The 19,144-nt window shown below is 42.0% G+C and overlaps 1 protein-coding gene and 1 long non-coding RNA gene across 3 annotated transcripts in view; one reads left to right on the top strand and one right to left on the bottom strand.

Moving 5' to 3' along the window:
- Window positions 1-853, bottom strand: part of LOC106823238 (uncharacterized) — a 45,940-nt gene extending 45,087 nt beyond the window's left edge. The window contains exon 1 of the long non-coding RNA XR_006514166.2: window positions 698-853. This is a non-coding gene — a long non-coding RNA (uncharacterized lncRNA). The remainder of the gene's footprint in view (window positions 1-697) is intronic.
- Window positions 854-892: 39 nt separating this feature from the next.
- Window positions 893-18,587, top strand: EIF2S2 (eukaryotic translation initiation factor 2 subunit beta). Of its 2 annotated transcripts, none has more exons than XM_044748674.2 (9): window positions 893-1,187; window positions 6,719-6,896; window positions 8,690-8,793; window positions 12,373-12,508; window positions 13,237-13,337; window positions 13,965-14,113; window positions 16,311-16,367; window positions 17,384-17,469; window positions 18,108-18,587. In XM_044748674.2, the coding sequence occupies exons 1-9, from the start codon at window positions 1,173-1,175 to the stop codon at window positions 18,281-18,283; spliced, it is 1,002 nt and encodes a 333-aa protein (XP_044604609.1). In that variant the 5' UTR covers window positions 893-1,172; the 3' UTR covers window positions 18,284-18,587. The 2 variants fall into 2 exon arrangements, with proteins under 2 accessions (XP_044604609.1, XP_014684280.1); XM_014828794.3 differs by having other exon boundaries at window positions 1,004-1,187; window positions 6,716-6,896.
- The last annotated feature ends 557 nt before the right edge of the window (window positions 18,588-19,144 follow it).

Genomic DNA, 19,144 nt, shown 5'->3' with positions numbered 1-19,144 from the left:
GGACTGTTGCTTCTTAACCAATCATAGCTTTAGCCTCTCTTGGTTCTTCTCCTTTTTAGATAAGAATTATTAAAATACCCCATCATAGAATTACCTCCAACTAACAGCATCCAATGCAGAGAGTAGGACTGATTCCTTGAACCCTCCCCCAAATCACCTAACACCAGCCCAAATCCTGTAAATTCTTTCCAGCACCCTCTTCCTGAGATGGCCCGCGCTTCCTCAAGGTGTGCCTTCCTCCCTTGCAAGGAGACTGACGCCCAACTTTGTTCAGCTACAGGGGTGTTCTTGGTGGTCTCTGGCTGGACGACACTGACAATGTGGGGGCCCCTTAAAGGGAAGCAGCTGTTATTATGCCTCAAGGGAAACTGCACGATGCCCCCATCGCGTTCAAGCAGAGACTTCGTAAACGAGTATTTTGAGGCTTCCCGACATATTGCCTCTTGCCAGGCCGTTTCTCTTCAGGGAACGTCTCTCCTCAGTCTACAGGGAAGAGGCTTTTGGTTTCTGACTTCCCAAGTTGAAATTCAGCATATTAGGTTAAATTTCTCATGAAGTACAACCCCTTAGTGAGGTGCGCGCCTCTAGCTCCAACGGTGAGTTCCTCAAACGCCAGAACACCCCAAAGGGGTAGGTAACGTGGAGATAGCGACAGGGAAACAAAAGCCCCACGTCGTCATATTACTCTGTTACCTACCGCCCCAACCCAGGAGAAATGGCCCCGAATTCACTCCACACGCAGCGCAACACAGCGCAGACGCTCTACTCTGCGAAAAACTGAGGCAAGAGCGGCGACCAGCAAAACTGAACTTCCCCCGCCGGCTTCCTCAGACGTCGCGCACGCGCACGGGTCGCTGGGCCGCCCCCGAGGGTTTGCCCGCCTCTTCTAGGCGGACTACAAGTCCCGGCTTGCAGGGCGCGGCGGCGTCGCCTGGTAACTCGCGCCAGGCGGAGCACGCTCGGTCGGCTCCTCCGCGCGCCTGCGCCCTGACGGGCTCTGCGCAGGCGCATTTCCAACGCTCGCGAGGAGAGGGCGGGGTGTCGTTCCCTTTCGCTGATGCAAGAACCTAGTGCGGTGGTGGGAGAGCTGTTGGCAGGAGCCGCGCTGCCGCTGGGGCCTGGGGCTTACCCGTCCGACTTTCCGTCCTGCCGATCCCGCTCGAGCCGCAGCCATGTCCGGGGACGAGGTGAGGGCACGACCCTGGCGCTAGGGCTAAGAACTGAGGCGGGGAGCCGAACCCACCCCACTTGGGAGACCGGGCCTGCGGCCTAGCGGCCGGGCGCCGCCATGTGGGGCAGCCGGGCCTAGGCAGCCCGGAGCGGGGGAGCCGGCGAGGACTCCGGAGCGCGGGCTTGGCCGCACCCCACTCTCCTCAGGGCGGCGGCGCTGAGGCCGGCGTCCTCCCGTGGCCGGCGTTTCCGGAATGGAGAGCACGTTGAGCCGCCCTTCCAGAAGGGGGCCCGAATGACTGGTTAATGCTCCAACCCGACGAGACTGGGGCTGGCGACCCCTGCATTCCTTTAGATGTGACACCGCAGCTCCACTTCTCCTCGGCGGGCGCCGGGCTGCCGAGAGGAGCCTCCCTCGGCTCCGGTAGGGCGCCTTCGATAGAAACTTTGCAGGCTGGGGTGCCCTGGCTGATATCCCTCCTCGTTCTCATCTCGAGCGTTATTTCTTAAAAAGACCAGGGGGTGAGGGAAATAGGCGAGAGCAAAAGACCCTTCACCCTCGAAAAGTGACTAACCTCGGAAAGTTTTCGGGCGGGAGTCCCTGAGGCTGCCTTAGCGCAGAGCTCGCGGCGACGCTGGCTGGATCTTTTTCCACCGTCGTACTCGAACCTCAGCAAATTTCCTCAAATCCCTTCTGACCAGATTTACCCCGCTTCATGTAAAACCAGACAGCTTAAAATGAAATTTGATTTTTAAGTGCTATCAGTAGGTATTGATTAACACGGACGGGGGGAGCTACCGCTTACCGGCCGGCTCTGCCCACCGGGAAAAAACTCCTGAATTCATAAGTCACATCTGTAAAAACTTCGAGTGCTTGGCCTGTAGGGCCTTGGAGAGATGGAAGAGGGAGAAATCGAGGCTTTGTCGAGCGTTGGCTTTTGAGGTAGGCCCTGAACGATGTTTAGAGTTTCCTCAAGTAGTGGAAAGGCCTGATCACAGGGCAAGGAAGTGTGCTCACAGAAAGTAGAATATTCTCCAATTTGATTAGAGTTAATCCCTTAAAACGTAGGTAGTGGCTAGTTCATGGAGGGATTGGAAGACCAAATTAAGGAATTTGGATTTTATTCTGGAGGAGACACCAGCGTCTCAGTTGATGCTCACAACCACCTTGTAAGATAGGTATTAGCATTATGCCCATTTTAAAGATGAGAAAAGTGAGGCTTAGAGAGTTGTATAATGCCCATGATCAAATAGGAAGTGGCTGAGCCAGTGGTAGAATTCCAGGTCCGTGGAATACTGCCTTCATCTGGGTGACTAAGAGGCTTGCTCTCTTAGGAGAGAAACTGAATCTGAAGGAGGTAGGTGGCTCTTGCTTGGAGGTCATGGAAGACATTGCTCTGGGCTACTGTAAAAAAGTTGTGAGAGTGGCTGTGTTGCATGCTTGTTTTGTTTCTACCCATTTTCTAAGCTTTTCATAACCTTTAACAAAGTACCTATGTAGTGCACGGTACTGTGGGGTGCTACTCTGCGTGGTTTCTATGGTAAAATGTTCACAAGTGTCGTGAGGGAGTAAGAAATCTACCACTAGTTGCTACAGGAGGTAGAGATAGAGCCATCTACATAGTGATTTGGGGAGCTGGAGGATTTGGTTTTAGCAGTTGGATCAGTTTTTGAAGGAAGTGGAATATGAAAGCATTACTGAAGGGTGAACAGGATTGTGTCAAGCAGGGATGGCAGAACCAACATGCCAGCAGAGGACTTGGGAAGCCAATAAAGTATTAAGCAGCTTGGCATTTCTCAGGTCTACCAGTCTGACTTCATTTTATAGACAGGAAACTAGGGCCCAGGGAGGTTAACTTGCCCAAGATCACATAGCAAGTTAGTGGTACCAGAACTCCAGCCTTAGGCTTCCACCCTAGAGGTATGTACAGGTTCCAGTTCCTCTGGTGCTGTGGACTAGATAAGTATTCTTAGGCCACTCCTTAACTCCTGACTACTTTACACACTTGTAAGGATCAACATGGAAATGATTTTTTTTTTCCAGGAAGATTAGCCCTGAGCTAACTACTGCCAATCCTCCTCTTTTTGCTGAGGAAGACTGGCCCTGAGCTAACATCTGTGCCCATCTTCCTCTGCTTTATAACTGGAACACCTGCCACAGCATAGCTTTTGCCAAGCGGTGCCATGTCCACACCCAGGATCCGAACTGGCGAACCCTGGGCCGCCAAGAAGTGGAACATGCGAACTTAACCGCTGCGCCACAGGCCCAGCCCAATGGAAATTATTTAGAAACTGCCAGGGACTCCACAGAGTGGAAGTAGACATGTCTAGTGGACAGGATAGAGTTAAATAACATACTATTAAAAAATCTTTTTTTTTCATATTTCCTTGTTTTTTTTCTTTAAACAGCTTATTAATGTATAATTGACAAAAAGTAAACTGCACACATTTATTTTTAAATCTGGTAATTAAGCCAGAAACTCACCAAAACATAACCTCTTTTCACTTAGTGGAACCATGACCTTTAAAAACCAGTATTCTAAGGGCTGGCCTGGTGGCGTAAGTGGTTAAGTTTGCGTGTTCTGCTTCAACCGCCCAGGGTTTACAGGTTTGGATCCCAGGTGGGGACCCAGCACTGCTCCTCAAGTCACACTGTGGCAGCATCCCACATAAAATAGAGGAAGATTGCCACAGATGTTAGCTCAGTGACAATCTTCCTCACACACACACACACAGTATCCTAGAAATATGAGTGCCCCCTAGTAAGGAAAAACCCCCTAATCTGCAGGCATTTATTATTTTTTCAGACCACTTTTTAAAGTGCTGTCAGTAGCTAAGATTATTGCTTATTACTAGGCCCTATTTACAAGGTGTCTGAACATTGGGTTTTCATACAACGTGGTAAGGTGTTTTACAAAAGAATGTTTAAACTAAAAAAGTTTCTGATTAAAGATGGAATATGTGTTGTATGAAGTTTACAAAACACAGAAGAATACAAAGAGAAATAAAAATCTCCCAGACTCCTATCACCCAGAGATGACAACACTTAGCATTTGTCATGCTCACCTTGCTTCTCTGGGTTCCTTTTTAACTCACACCTGCCTTCTGGGTGTGGTGTGGCCATAAAGTTAGCGTCTTGGGTAAGGTTTGGTGGATGGAAGTAGGCCTCCAATTTGATGAAGCACTTAGGCTATAGTCAGGATGATTTTTGCTGGTATCCCTTTTCCTGACCTCCAACCCAACCCAACATGGGAACTTGAAAATGGAAAACTGCTTTTGAAGGCTTTGTTTTGGACTTAAAGAAAAAAAAAATAGCTCAAGAGATTCTGTGGTTTTTCCACAAGTGCACTGTCAGCAACTATTTGCTTCTCAAGTCCAAACTAGTCTCATAAACAGAACATTTGGAATGTGGTAATTTGTCAGATATGAAAGTCTTTAAAAAACACTTTTTTTTAGTCAAGACTGATATGGCCTTGTGGTTTGCAGGAGGTCTGCTTTGGGCATTGCTTTGGGATCCCTGGTTTCCTTATTTTTAAATGCTACTTTGCCGCGTGGTATGAATAAAATGAGGCAATGAGTATATGTCTTAAAGATCCAGAGACAGTAATTGAGAGAGTTGTTAATTATTTCAGTGTATAATTCCTGCATATTTATTATCCTTTACAAGGTTACAACCAAACTGTTTCCCTGGAGACCTAAATATGAATGTTTTTCAAAGGATAAGAAGCAATTGTGAGGTTGTCCTCTGATTTCAGGATCTCTCCCATCTTTGGTTTGTCTTGCTAAATGTTAGTTAAAAGATCATTAATATTCCAGGGAACTTGATATTGAAAAAAATACAATAAATGAATTGTAAGCCCTACGAGAAAACCAAACATAGTAACTGGAGTGCTGTCTGTCCTTTTGTCAAATCTCCATATTTCAGGAAGGAGGATGAACTGTAGATACCTCCCTGGAACAGATTGCAACACTCCATGTAGGATGACCCAAGGATCAGTAGGTCAGGAGTGGGGAACTCCTTTCTCCTGGCTCTTCTGTCCTCTTCAGTTTGCCAAATTATGTTCTTCAGACTGACTGCATTTCAGAATTATTCATTTATACAATTAAATTCTTGTTAAGGTAGGAGAGGATAACTTTGAAATGAGGCTATATCAATTTCCAGAATGTCTTGCAGATCCCTCTCTATTGGGTGAGACGATAACTACCGTACTTTGTTACGGACCGTGGTTTGGTTTCAGTGTAGCTCAGTTTCCGTAATGTAGTTGGGACATAAAGAAATTTAAGTGAATTAGAATCAATTTAGGGAATTTTTTTGAGAGTTTCATGATATGTCTTAGAAATTGTCACTTCGAGTTGATGAAATTCTGTGATAGGAATCAAGAGATACCATGCTTTTGTGAACTGTGAAGTATTATATAAATTATGATAATTGCTAATGTTTATTGAGTATTTTTGTGCCAGGCACTGTGCCAAGTGTTTTATATTTATTTCCCCATTTAATTCTCCCAGTAACTTTGTGAGGTTTGGTTTTGGTTCTGCTACTGATCTCCATTTATGGAGAGGGGAAGAACTTATCTAGGGTAACACAAGTAAGACCCAGAGCTAGGATTTGAATTCAATCAGTTGAGCTCCAGACCTGTGCTTTTAAACACTTCACCACACTGTCATAGCAGATCATTGGGCAAAATGCTAAATTTAAGCGTGGTAGAATTTGGACAAAGAGTGCTAAAGGTCTTAGAGAAAAAAAATACTTGGGATTTGAATCCAGGTCTGTTCGAGTTCTTGCTGTTTCTACTCTACTAGCATCTGCCCTATACGTTGTTTAAACTGTTATATCTAAAATAACTTTACCTGTATTTTTCTCCAAGTGATCAGTACAAACAGATAGTCTACAAGTTATAAATTAGTTTTTCACTTATTCTCTAGTGGACACTAGATAAAAATAACCCAGAAAAACTTTTAATGTTCCAGAAACGAAAAGCAGAGTAAAAGGTTGTATAGAAGTTTCTCTTACTCAGATAGAGATTTGCTGTATGCAGGGTTGCAGATGGATTTCCTTAAAGGTTTATCTGAACTTCAGGGTAAGATTTAAAAAAAAAAATTTTTATCAGGTCAAGTCTCCTGGTGTGGCAACCCCAAGTTGCCAACCTTAAATAAAACATGTGTAACATACCTAGGCATTGATTTTTCTCATCCATAAAGTGAGGGGTGTAGCATGGATTGTTGCTAAGGTCCCTCCCCTAAACTCTGTGATTCATTCATAAAGTCTCCAAATTTGTTCATGAAACTAAAAGTGAAGTTGCTGTCTTATGATAGTTTACAAATTGAAAGGCATGTGCACATGTTTCAGGATCACTCCCCTGCTATGTTTAATACTATAAGGAAGGTTAGATGGACCTTTTTGTGTGTGTAAAATCCTTTTTAGTACTTTAATTCATCAAATACTCTTTTAAGAGTATGCCTTTTGAGGGTACAGCATATTTGGAATGTGAATATCATTAAAAACAATAACTTGGTCCACTTTTCTTTTTTCTTTTCTTTTAAGCAGATGATTTTTGATCCTACTATGAGCAAGAAGAAAAAGAAGAAGAAGAAGCCTTTTATGTTAGATGAGGAAGGGGATGCCCAGACAGAAGAAACCCAGCCCTCAGAAACAAAAGAAGTGGAGCCAGAGCCAACTGAGGACAAAGATGTAGAAGCTGACGAAGAGGACAGTAGGAAAAAAGGTGAGTGGTAGACGTGAGAGAGTCACTGTTGTCCTGGGAGACCTGGTTCTCTTCCCTTGATGTTTTGGATTTTATTAGTACAGTGGCCTCTCAGCCTGATAAGGCTGTTCTAGTGAAGTTGAGGTAGTGAATAATCTGTGTGCGCTAGACCTTACCAGATTTCCAGGGAATTTCCCACTGAATCCACAAGTGGCAGAGGTGACAAAACCTCATCGTTCCAGGTCTGGTTTTCCTGTCTAACCTGTAAAGTCTCTTCTCCAGTTTTAATGGCGATTGTATTTGAATGTAGACAGAAAGAAATAGAGCCAAGATAAGCAGTTTTGTGTCTTAGCAAGTCTGAAAGTAGATAGAAGAGATTAAATTTATAGCCTAAAATGTTTGGGATTGGACATCAATGATAGTTATTTACCCTTGTGCTTAGACATCATTTGACTAGTAGAAATAAATGATTCAGTAAACATAGTTTATGTCTGTTGAATGTAAGATGCTATGCTGAGGATAGAGAGAGCTGACATTCATTGAGCATCTACCGTGTCCTAAGCATCTTGTACATGTTTAAAACAAGCTTGGAAAGCTAAATATTCTTGTAATAAGACAAAATGAATTCGTAAATAGCTCCTCGAAAAACTTTGTAGCAGAGGGATCCTAAAATATTCCTAGTGTATAACAAATAGAAAACTTATTGAACAGAACCCATTATCACTCACTAATGGTGGATAAAATTTCATTTTATGCATATCGTAGCGTTATGTTAATGAAGTGAGGGGGCCAGCCCCATGGCCAAGTGGTTAGGTTTGCATGCTATGCTTTGGCAGCCTAGGGTTCACTGGTTTGGATCCAGGGCACAGACCTACACACTGGTCATCAAGCCATGCTGTCATGACATACTACGTGGAAGAACTAGAATGACTTATAGCCAGGATGTACAACTATGTACTGGGGCTTCAGGGAGGGGGGGGAAAAAAAAGGAAGGTTGGCAACAGATGTTAGCTCAGGGCCAATCTTCCTCACCAAAAAAAAAAAGAAAGAAAGAAAGAAGTGGTGAAGTACTTTATAAGGCCTTTTGTTGATTGATTCAGTACTATAGTGAATTAGGCACTAGGATTAGGTGAAAAAGGCATAGCCCCTTAGTATCTAGTAGGGAGACAGATAAGCAAGCCGAGAAGTACCTCTGGTGGAGTGACAGAAGGTATTATGGAAGCATCTAGCGGACACCTAACCCAATTGGGGGAAGGGAAGGATAAGCTTAGAGAAGGCTTCTTGGTAGAAGTAACTTCTAACCAAGATCCTCTGAGATGAAGTAAGAGCTATATGGGAGAGCCATGGATATGCTTGCTTGGAGGTAGAGACCACACACACTGCACTAAGAAGTGGAAGTACATAGTTCACTTGGGCTGGAACCAGGGATTAAGGTATGAGAGATGGGAGGGTAGGCAGAAGTGAAGAGGTAAAGCTAGAGAGTCTTGGAAATTGTGTTAGAACCCTGACTTTGTCTTCTGAACACTAAAGCCTGATATGGTCAGATTACTAAATGACTATTCCCAACATGGTCCCCTAACCAGATTTTTCCTACAAAGTTTTGAGTTGACTTGCCTTTACGTTTTTCAGAGCCATAACCTTTATGGTTGTGGAAGGACTGCTGTACTAATTAATATCAAGTCTCTTTATTCTGGTGGCTTGATTACTTAAGCGGTAATTAAACCAGCTGAAACATTGGTTTAACTCAAAATTTGATGCTTTGCCTTCTGCTATTTGTTGTTAATAATAGATAATCTCAATTATGTCTTTTTTAGATGCTTCTGATGATCTAGATGACTTGAACTTCTTTAATCAGAAGAAAAAGAAGAAAAAAACAAAAAAGATATTTGATATTGATGAAGCTGAAGAAGGTGTAAAGGTAGTATTGCTTTCTTATTGAAGGTAAAATTTAACCTCTTGAAAGGTTGCTCACGGCTGATGTTTCTTCCTCTGTGTCTCATCTCTTCCTAGCCTTGCTTTTGTTGTTAAGTACTTAATCACCACTGTGAAGGTCATTTTCTTGGGATTGTGTCTGATGAGGTATCTTAAAGGGATTATGGTTCAAAGGAATGTAAATTTAAGTTTTACACATTGTATTGTGTGCCATTAAAATGATTATAAAATGCCCCTTGTCATTAACCACACTGAGATTGACTCAGGAGAGAAATTTCTGTAAATGAGAAATCCTGTGGAGTAAATATGCCTGTGGTTTCTTCTGTAAAACTTGTAGTAGTGTGTTGAAGATACACAAACTTATGTGTTTACCTCTGAACAGCAAAGAATGAACCCCAGCCCCTGGTGGCTGGTGATCTTCCGATCTGTGGGAGAACCAGAGCACTCCGGCTGGTTTTGTGGAGTTCTCTGATCTTATAGGGACTTGAGGCCCTGTGATTGTCTTATTACAGGCTCAGTTTCCAATACAAATATCTCAAAATTTGTCTGAACCAAGGAGTAGATAGATGGGTGAGTAGGTAGGTAAATAGGAGGATAGATGGAAGGAGCTGAAAGTCTCTTCTTCCCTCACTTAGAGCTACCATTTTAAAGACCCTATCCAGGCATCTTAAGCAGAGCTTACATATCTATCTGTAAAACCTAGGATAATAGCAATTTTATGTATACACAGAAAGACAAAGAATAAGAGTGAGAACACACATACACATGCACTAAGTGTCTCATTTTGTGCCCTCTGCTCAAATTTTTCTTTGGTAATTAGTTTGCTCAAACTCAAGTAAATAAGGTACATCCTGCATGTAGCAGGAAATGTATACAGTAATTCATTGAGTTTTGGAAACTGTCACAATTTGATGACTTGGTTAACTCAGCTGATATGTATTGGTGATTACAGTGAATCAGGCATTGTGTGCTAATTGCTAGGGTAGTGAAATAAATAATATATTTTCCCTGTTTTCAGGGGTTATTTTAATTCAGGGATAATTTTCAGTCCTTTAGAACGAGATGATTTTATCTGGATTTGTCTTATTCTCTGTTTGGGGATTTTCTTCTCTCCCTTCTATTACAGGGAAATTGAGAAAGAGAAATGCTCAGATTATACTGAACAAATGAGGTCTAAATATCCTGAATAACAAGGTAACACGTAAAGATGTGCCACAGAGAGTCTTGTTTGGCAAAGTTTTGTTGGTTAGCTCCTTTAGTAGCTTTGTCCTGAAGAGTCACTTAGAAGCTCTACTTTTTTAAGGGCTTGGATACTTTTTTTTCTGCTATTGAAGTTATAACATAAGAAGTGGTTACAAGTATCCTCATCAGCCAAAGCATGGACATTAAGTTGAAGCTGAAGCTTTCTTAAGATCTTGGGTTACTCCCACCTGAATTTTGAGACCATCACAGCTTTTGAAAAATCTTGAAAAACACTTCATGCTATTCTCTGCCTTTTACCAGGTCTTAGCCTCAGTTTAGAAGTAGAGCTTACTCGGGTAAAATAAATAAAAGTGTAAGACTAGAAGCTGGCTGGTGTGTGCTAGTTTATATTCAGCATAGCTGAATTTCTCATTTATTGACTGTTGTCTTACAAACTAGGTTAGTATTTGATTTCTTGTTTTGTGTTATCTAGCTAATACACGTGGGCTGATTGGACTCTGATGGCCATGTGTGGCACTAAGACTACAAAGCTGGATGTGAGATTTCAAGGCTGAGCTTCATTTACTCCCGGCTATTAAACTTTTCTGTTGATAGATTTCTGACATTACTGTAGCCATTGTCAGAGTAGTTCAGGATGTAGGCACACAAAAATAGACATTGAGAGATAATGTTGACAGCACAGTTCAGGGCAGGGAGCTGGATAAGCTGGTGAAAGGAGGGAAAGGTTAGAAGGCCGGAGACTGAGACTGGCCCTTTCTGCTCTTCTGGGGTGTTTATGACTCATTTCTAGGCTGTGATATGCCCTAGTTACGTCAATGACTATAGCAACTAATCTTGGAATCAAGCTTTACCTCCTCTCCGTCCATTCATCATGTGACCCTAATTCTTCATGGGTTCTGCCTTTTCCCTCTTTCATGATGTCATCTATTGAAGTGATGCCCAAAGACTTCTTCACAGTCTGGTGCCAGGCTGACCATGGTATGACGAAAAATAAACATTTGGTCTTTGTTCCCAGTTCCTGGCACACAGCTCCTAAGACCCTTGTAATCTCTGGAGTGATAAAAATATCTTTTTTTTTTTTTTTTAGATTTTATTTTTTTCCTTTTTCTCCCCAAAGCCCCCCCGGTACATAGTTGTGTATTCTTCGTTGTGGGTCCTTCTAGTTGTGGTATGTGGGACGCTGCCTCAGCGTGGTTTGATGAGCAGTGCCATGTCCGCGCCCAGGATTCGAACCAACGAAACACTGGGCCGCCTGCAGCAGAGTGCGCGACCTTAACCACTCAGCCATGGGGCCAGCCCCTGATAAAAATATCTTTTGAGATGACTGGTGGCTGGGAGCTCCTGGATAGCTGCAGGATAGGAGCTGGTCATCAGAAAGATCAAGCCATGATTAAAGGATTGAAACTCTTCTCCCCACTCGCGTTAAATCAGTTAAATCAATGATGATTTAATCAATCACAGCTACACAATGAAACCTCCATTAAAACCCCTAAATGAGGGAGTTTGGAGAATTTCAGGGTTGGTGAACACTTGAGGGTGTTGGGAGAGTGGTACACTAACCCTCCTCCCCCTCCTTTTGTTGCTCTGTGTATTTCTTCTATTTGACTGTTCCTGAGTTGTATCCTTTATATAAACCAGTAAAAGTTTAAAGAGCTTTCCTGAGTTCTGTGAGTCATTCTAGCAAATTATCAAACCTGGGAGTAGGTTGGGGGGAACCTCTGAATTTGTAGCCAAGTTAGATATAAGTGAGGGTAACTTGGGAACCCTACACTTATGACTGCTTTCTGAAGTGAGGACAGTCTTGTGGGACTGAGCTTTTAAACCTGTGGAGTCTGTCACTGACTCCGAGTAGTGTCAGGATTAAATTCAGTTGTAGGTCACCTAGTTAGTGTTGGACAGTTAGAGAATTGGTGTGGAAAAACACAACGTATTTGGTGTCAGGAGGAAAAAAACTCTCCCATTGACTGCATCAGAGTACTCAGAAACTTCTTTAAAATGCTCCTGAACCACCTTCTTGCTAAAGATTGTCAATCAGAAGATTTAAGAATCTTTTAAAGTTTCCCAGATGATTCTGACAGTGGCCTGGTTTGGAAACATGGACAGTGATTATAATAAGATCCCAAAGTTGATGGATAAAAGAAAGGAGAAAATCCCACAGAAGTGTGTAGAAGAATTTCCGGTTTAAATGACAGAGACTCTCTGAGCCAGGCTGGCTCACCTGTGAGAGACATTTCATATCTGTAACTTCAGTTTTGAATATTTGATTTTTTTCCCTCGAAAATGATGTCCCCATCCATGTCATTTAAATAAAAATATATAGTCCTAGTATCAAAACGTTGAGACTCTCATCTTAATTTCTTAGGATCTTAAGATTGAAAGTGATGTTCAAGAACCAGCTGAACCAGAGGATGACCTTGACATTATGCTTGGCAATAAAAAGAAGAAAAAGAAGAATGTCAAGTTCCCAGATGAGGATGAAATACTAGAGAAAGACGAAGGTAATGGGGCTCCGCAGTCTTGTTTCTAGGTTGCTCATGTCTTTGGCCTAATCTCTTTGATGGGTGGGTACCTTTTTTATTTTTTTTACCTCTCTTTCCAATACTTGATTATGAAAGCTAAAAGGAAATAGTATCTAACTTGATAATGACAGTTAAACATTTCACGGGGTAAGAATTTGACAATTGTGATTATGTTAAAAACATGCTGATTCAGGCTATTGGGAAAATTACTATAACTGAATTTTAAATGTTAAAAAAAATTTTTTAATGTTCTATTAAAACTGTTGTTTTTATTAGTTTCTAAGTGCTGTAGGATCTTTCGAGAACTTTAGTGTAGTCAGCAGATGGGTTTTTATGGATGTGGATGTTTCCGAAGTGCTTCAAAACAGTTGGACCTTTTTTTCCCTAATTATCCCAATGCATTATTTCATCTTGTGTTTGTTAAATCAAGAAACAGTTCAGTATGTCTGTATTATCACAAATTCCTAATTAGAGAAGTCTCTATTAAGGGTTGTTTATGAAAGTCATAACATCCCTGTCTTTAAGGAATAAGGAGTTGTTTGTGGGCCTTGATGCCTTTATGCTTGAGGCTGTTGCAATTGCACTTGTGGGAGAGAAGTCAAATGTCTTTGAAGCTTTCATTTCTCTTGATCTGCCTCTCCCTCCTCCCGCTTTTTGTTACTGTATCAGGGCTTACCCCTCATTCTTACAGTCTTTGTTATCTGTAGCTTTAGAAGATGAAGACAGCAAAAAAGATGATGGTATCTCATTTAGTAACCAGACAGGACCTGCTTGGGCAGGCTCAGAAAGAGACTACACATATGAGGAGGTAAGACAGATTCTATTATGAAAAGGGGCTAAGTTGTTCAGTAGAACTCAAAGAAAATCAGGATAAATGTTCCCTGAATTGGAGGGACCATTGAAGTACAGATTGATGGTGACACAGACCCAGAGAGGTCACACAGCCAGTGCACAGCATTGCCTGATGCCCACCTATGGGGCAGACTGCCCAGAGTGGGGTAATCATTATAGTGCACATTGTTCCATCTGAATCTGTGAACTTCTGAGGACATGAAACCCACTGGAATCAGGGGGAGGGGGGCCGTGGAGAGAGGGAGTGGCTAATATGGGGCCAGGATATCCTATTTGCTCGTTTGGGCTTTCCTGAATCTTACTTTTCCATGTATCATATAGTTTCCCATAGAAACAGCAGAATTAGTAGGGGCTCATTCATTCATTTAACTTTGAAGAAGGAATTGCTGAGCATCCATAATGGACCAGAGCCTTGTTGAGGATTGAGCCCTGCTCTCAAGGAACTCCCAGAACGTGTAGTGATATGTGTGTATATTTAGTAAAAAGTGAAGTTGGCTTAAAGCTAAAGCAGAGTGACTCAAGTGGGAACTTTATACTCCTGCAGTTAGTAAGAATGTACATGAATACTACTTTATCTCTGTAGCTACTGAATCGAGTGTTCAACATCATGAGGGAAAAGAATCCAGATATGGTTGCTGGAGAGAAAAGGAAATTTGTCATGAAACCTCCACAGGTCGTCCGAGTAGGAACCAAGAAAACTTCTTTTGTCAACTTTACAGATATCTGTAAACTGTAAGTTTGTTCATGGAGAGTCTCCATCCCAAATACTAGATTCTCAGTAGAGTAAATGTTAAATGTCCTTATTGTGAACTTTATTGCAGGTAGAAAGAGAGAATGCACAGGTCTCAGGGTTGGATTGAGGGAGGTCAGAGTTTAAGTCTGTCACTTCTTTGCGTTCATACCTCTCAGGGCTTGTTTTATCAGGCATCCAGAGGTGAGAGAAGCCAACTCATGCTGACCCATGAGAGTGGATCCTAACTAGATCGAGAGAAGAGTGAGGAGGCTGGTGTAGTCCTCACACAGAGCCTGGGGAGCCCAGAGACGGGGGATAGCTCATCAGGCAGGGGTGGGCATGCCAAGCAAGTGCAACCAGTGAGCCCTGGGAAAACAGCTAATTTGGCATGCCTCTTCCTTGGATGGTCATTGCCAGGACACAATCAATGAGATTTTAGCTTTCTTTTCAAGATTGCACCTGAGCTAACAACTGTTGCCAATCTTCTTTTTTTTTTCTCCCCAAATCCCCCAGTACATAGTTGTTTATTTTAGTTGTGGGTCCTTCTAGTTGTGGCATGTGGGACGCCGCCTCAGCATGGCCTGATGAGCAGCGCCATGTCCACACCCAGGATCTGAACTGGCAAAACCCTGGGCTGCCAAAGTGGAGCATGTGAACTTAACCACTCCGCCATGGGGTCGGCCCCTTAGCTTTCTTAATTACTATCACATTCCATGTGTGTCTCAACCCAGGTCACTGTCTGGGCCTGGCTCTTGGAGCTCCTCAGCTACAGCTTTTCTAGCAGGTTCCTTAGGGCAACTGACCTTATTTACTGTTGGTTCTTCAGTTTTATAAGTGATACACGGATGTTGCACATAAAAGGGAAATCAATCAAAAAAGGAGAACCAGTAAAAATTCCACCACCTGGAAATAACCATTGTTTTCATTGCTTATAGGCAATTAAAAATGTTTACATTTTATTTTGCTGAAGATAACAGTATATGCTTGTTATAGAAAAATTAGAAAATACAGACATGCTAAGAAAATGAGAAATCATCTGTAGGTCCACCATTAAGAGATAGGTAATCATCATTTTTTCTCTTAGTATATCATGAAACTTTTACCCATCTCATTAAATAGTCTTCATAAATGTTTTTAGTAACTGCACAACATATTCTAACAGTTCCTTATTTGGACATGGTTGCTCCCAGGTTTTCATTATCACAGGCAAAGCTTCAAGGAATATCTTGGTACATGTATCTTGGCAATAACTCAGAATAGAGCCTTAGGGCAGAAATTCCCAAAATGAAATTGCTGAGTCAAAAGGAATAGATATTTTTGTGGCAAACATTGGTAAATTGCTTTCCAACAAGCTTGTACCAATTTATACTCCCACTAGCAATGTAGGAGCTTACCTGTTTTATTATATTTTCCCCAATCCTCACTCATTACATTTTGGGAAAAAATAATGGTTTTTAAAATTGTAATAGCGGTATCTCATTATTGGAACAAGTTCAGACAGTGCCACGTGAGTAGAATTAAAAAGTGAAAATATTGAATGGCATTGCTCTGTATTTGTTTTTTTCACTTTATATGTGTACTTCTTTTTTGTGTGTGTAGAGACTTGTTTTGTTCTAAAAGCAGGATAGAATGGAAATTTATTTAACACTCCCCAGTTAGTGGATATTTAAGCTGTTTTCAATCTTTCTGCTGTTGTGCTACCATGAATTACTTCTAGGTTTTTTTTTTTTCTAATGAAAAATTTCAAACAGGAAACAGGGATTAGCACAACAAACACCCAAGGAGCCAATTGCCTGGGTTTGGTGTATTTTGACCTTTTAACAGATTTGCTTCAGATCTTTTTACTTCTTTAAAAAGAGGGTTTTACAGTTACAACCAAGGCCATCTGTGTGTCTCTTTCTGATCTCTTCACCTTCCTTCCCAGAAAATGTTATCCTCTTGTTTACCTTTCCTGTCCTTGTTTCTAGACGTTTACTCAGATTTATGTATTTATAAGTAACATGCAGGATTATTTTATGAGCTTTAAAATGTAAATAAATGGTATCATATATGTCTTTATTTCAGAGTTTGATGACCTATGCACTAAAATTCACCTAAAAGCTGAGTAATCATAGATTAAAACTGAATAGGATGGTTTTTTGAGTTTGGTTAGATTTCCATGAAAGATAAGGTTTACCTATTCCACTTTCTTTTTAGATTACATCGTCAGCCCAAACATCTCCTTGCATTTTTATTGGCTGAATTGGGTACAAGGTAAGAAACTATATTCGCATTTATATACAGTATTATTGGACATTTTATAAGAACTTCTCTTAACTTGAAAAGGATTTGTAATATGCTTAGAAGAAAACATTCACCTGATTATCAAGAACTTTTAGGCCAGTGAAGGAGAGAAATCAGTTCATTTCTATGGGAGAGCTTGGTTACTTGGGAACAGGGAACAGAGTTAGCAGTGGCTCATCTGACAGGCCTGCTCGTGTACCAAAATGAGTACCACGGCACTTCCATGTTTAGAGTTTCCTGTCATTAATTGGAGTCCTTGGGTCTTTTTATGGAGGAAATATTAGATTTCAGAGAAAACCATTTTTTTTTAGGTCAGAATTTGTTTTTTAAATGGTTAATAGGCTGTTGATGGAATACAGCTTTAAGTTGGTGAGTGGCACAGGAGAAACATTGAAACAGGGATCCCTAATTAAATAGTTACTTTCCTATCTTCATGAAGGCACACTGAGTCAGTCCATACCCATTCAGGGAGTCCAGGATCCCATGAAACCCATCCCAATGAGTTTGACCATAAGTGCTAGGAAGCCGAATGTCCCTTTAAAAATAAGTAATGTAGACTTAGGGCCTAATGGTGATGACTAACACATATTGTGTACCAGACACTGTGCCAACCACTTTTGGGTACCATCTCAATCTTTACAACAGTTCTGAGCTCTTAGTAGAAACTAACATTACTGGGTCAGCCCGGTGGCGCAGCGGTCAAGTGCGAACTTTCTGCTTCGGCAGCCCAGGCTCCGCCAGTTCGGATCCTGGGTGCGGACATGGCACCACTCATCAAGCCATGCTGTGGCAGGCGTCCCACATATAAAAAGTAGAAATGGGCACGGATGTTAGCTGAGGGCCATTCTTCCTCAGCAAAAAGAGGAGGATTGGCAGCAGTTAGCTCAGGGCTGATCTTCCTCAAAAAAAAAAAAAAAAAGTAAAGATCCTGGAATTTGGTTCTTTACAGGAAAAAATAATAATGGAAATTTTTTTTTCTTTCACAGTGGTTCTATAGATGGTAATAACCAACTTGTAATCAAAGGAAGATTCCAACAGAAACAGATAGAAAATGTTTTGAGAAGATATATCAGTAAGTGTATAATTTAATTTTAACACATGACTGAATTGTTCTCATCAGGCTGCGGTATTTTGAGGAGAGCCATTGGTTTGTAATGAAGCTGGAAAAGATGAAGAGGCCTTAAAAGATGAAGATGAGGGAAAATGATAGTGAAGCAGGAAGGTGGCTCTTGGTGGCTGATTAGGGGTGCAGGGAGAGGGGTTTGGATTTCATAAGAAGGCCCAGCTGATCGAGGCTGTTGGTTGGTTCCAGGCCGAAGGCTAAGTCAGCGAAATCTATCTCTATTCAGGCCCGGCCCACCTTTGTTATCTTCCTAATCACTTAAAATTTGCAAGTCTGTTCCACTTAGAAAAGCTAGTAGGTTCTCTGAGTGGCTTTCCTGTAGACAGAACCAGGAGTAGGCATCTGGCAAGTGTCCCTGCCTCCTTGGACATTTGGAGTCTTTCTTCAACCCATGATTTAGTACCTGAAGCATCACAGCAGACAGTTTCTGTTTTCCTACACCTGGAATTGCTAAGTTTAGCTAAGCTTCCCTGGTCTGGGTGCCAGCCTGGGCCTGTGGAGTTCAGGGCAGAAGAAGAGTTTCAGAGGGAAGAAACCTCTGGCTCACTGTGGCCACCAGGTAATTCTGTATGTTGCTTTTCCTGCAGAGGAATATGTCACCTGTCACACGTGCCGATCACCAGACACAATCCTGCAAAAGGACACCCGACTCTATTTCTTACAGTGTGAAACTTGTCATTCTCGATGCTCAGTTGCCAGCATCAAAACCGGCTTCCAGGCTGTCACGGGCAAGCGAGCACAGCTCCGTGCCAAAGCTAACTAATTTGCTAATCACCACTGATTTTTCAAAGTGTGTTGTGGAGATTTCGCTGGACAGGTTTACCATCAGAGTGGATATACCATTGTATTAAAATCAAGATAGCAAAGCTGCCAAGTTCTTTGGTGTGTGGCTGGTTGGTCTGAAATCCTTGCAAGATGCCGATGCTCAAGCTGTTGACATACTCATTGCCTACTTTAACAACTGTCAGAGAAACATGATGGGGTAAGGCAGTGCTTTTTTAAAATCGTTCATAGACTTCTGTAAAATGCAAGATAAATTAAAGTTATTATAACAGTGATTCTTTCAATTTGTTTTGTCCTTCAGTTTTCTTTTCTATAAAAATTGTGCTTAATGAATTCAGCAAAACAGTTCGTGCCTGAGCTCTAGTGAGGTCTCTGTATCCTTATCCTGAGAAACTGGACATTGGCAGGCGCTTCACCTAGGCAGTCATTTTCCTTCTCAGCTTCTCTTGAGATACATAAAGTAGACACAGGTTCACATGACGGGTGGTTGGAGCAAGAGATCTGGGAGGACAGCCTGTTTTCAGTGTCTGGGGAACGACTGCATAGATTTGAATTCTTTTCATTATGTGAGGATTGTTGCTACTACCTCACTGCCAAGTCCGCCAGCTATTACATGAGGGAAGACAAGGTGCTAGGTACCCTCACTCCTTCGAATTTTCTTCCTTATTGGCCACTAAGAGAATCTTAGAAACATAGCCTCTAGGAGTGTCGTGTAACTGGCACTAAGAAAAACCCTAATTGGGCATCTGTTGGCAAGGAAGCAATGTGGCATGTGCAGTACAGAGAAGTCTTCTGAGTCCACATTGTGATGCTAGAGGAAGCATCATTCTTTTTCCTCCCC

The sequence above is a fragment of the Equus asinus genome, chromosome 15 (genome assembly GCF_041296235.1).
Source record: "Equus asinus isolate D_3611 breed Donkey chromosome 15, EquAss-T2T_v2, whole genome shotgun sequence".
In the NCBI taxonomy this organism is placed as follows: Eukaryota; Metazoa; Chordata; class Mammalia; order Perissodactyla; family Equidae; genus Equus; species Equus asinus.
This window is presented reverse-complemented; position numbering and strand designations above follow the sequence as displayed.

What these genes read in the sequence shown, in the direction of transcription:
- EIF2S2 (XM_014828794.3), top strand. An exon ending in AGAGGACAGTAGGAAAAAAG is followed by an intron (nt 6,897 to 8,689) that starts GTGAGTGGTAGA and finishes TGTCTTTTTTAG; the next exon opens with ATGCTTCTGATGATCTAGAT. An exon ending in TTTACAGATATCTGTAAACT is followed by an intron (nt 14,114 to 16,310) that starts GTAAGTTTGTTC and finishes CTTTCTTTTTAG; the next exon opens with ATTACATCGTCAGCCCAAAC.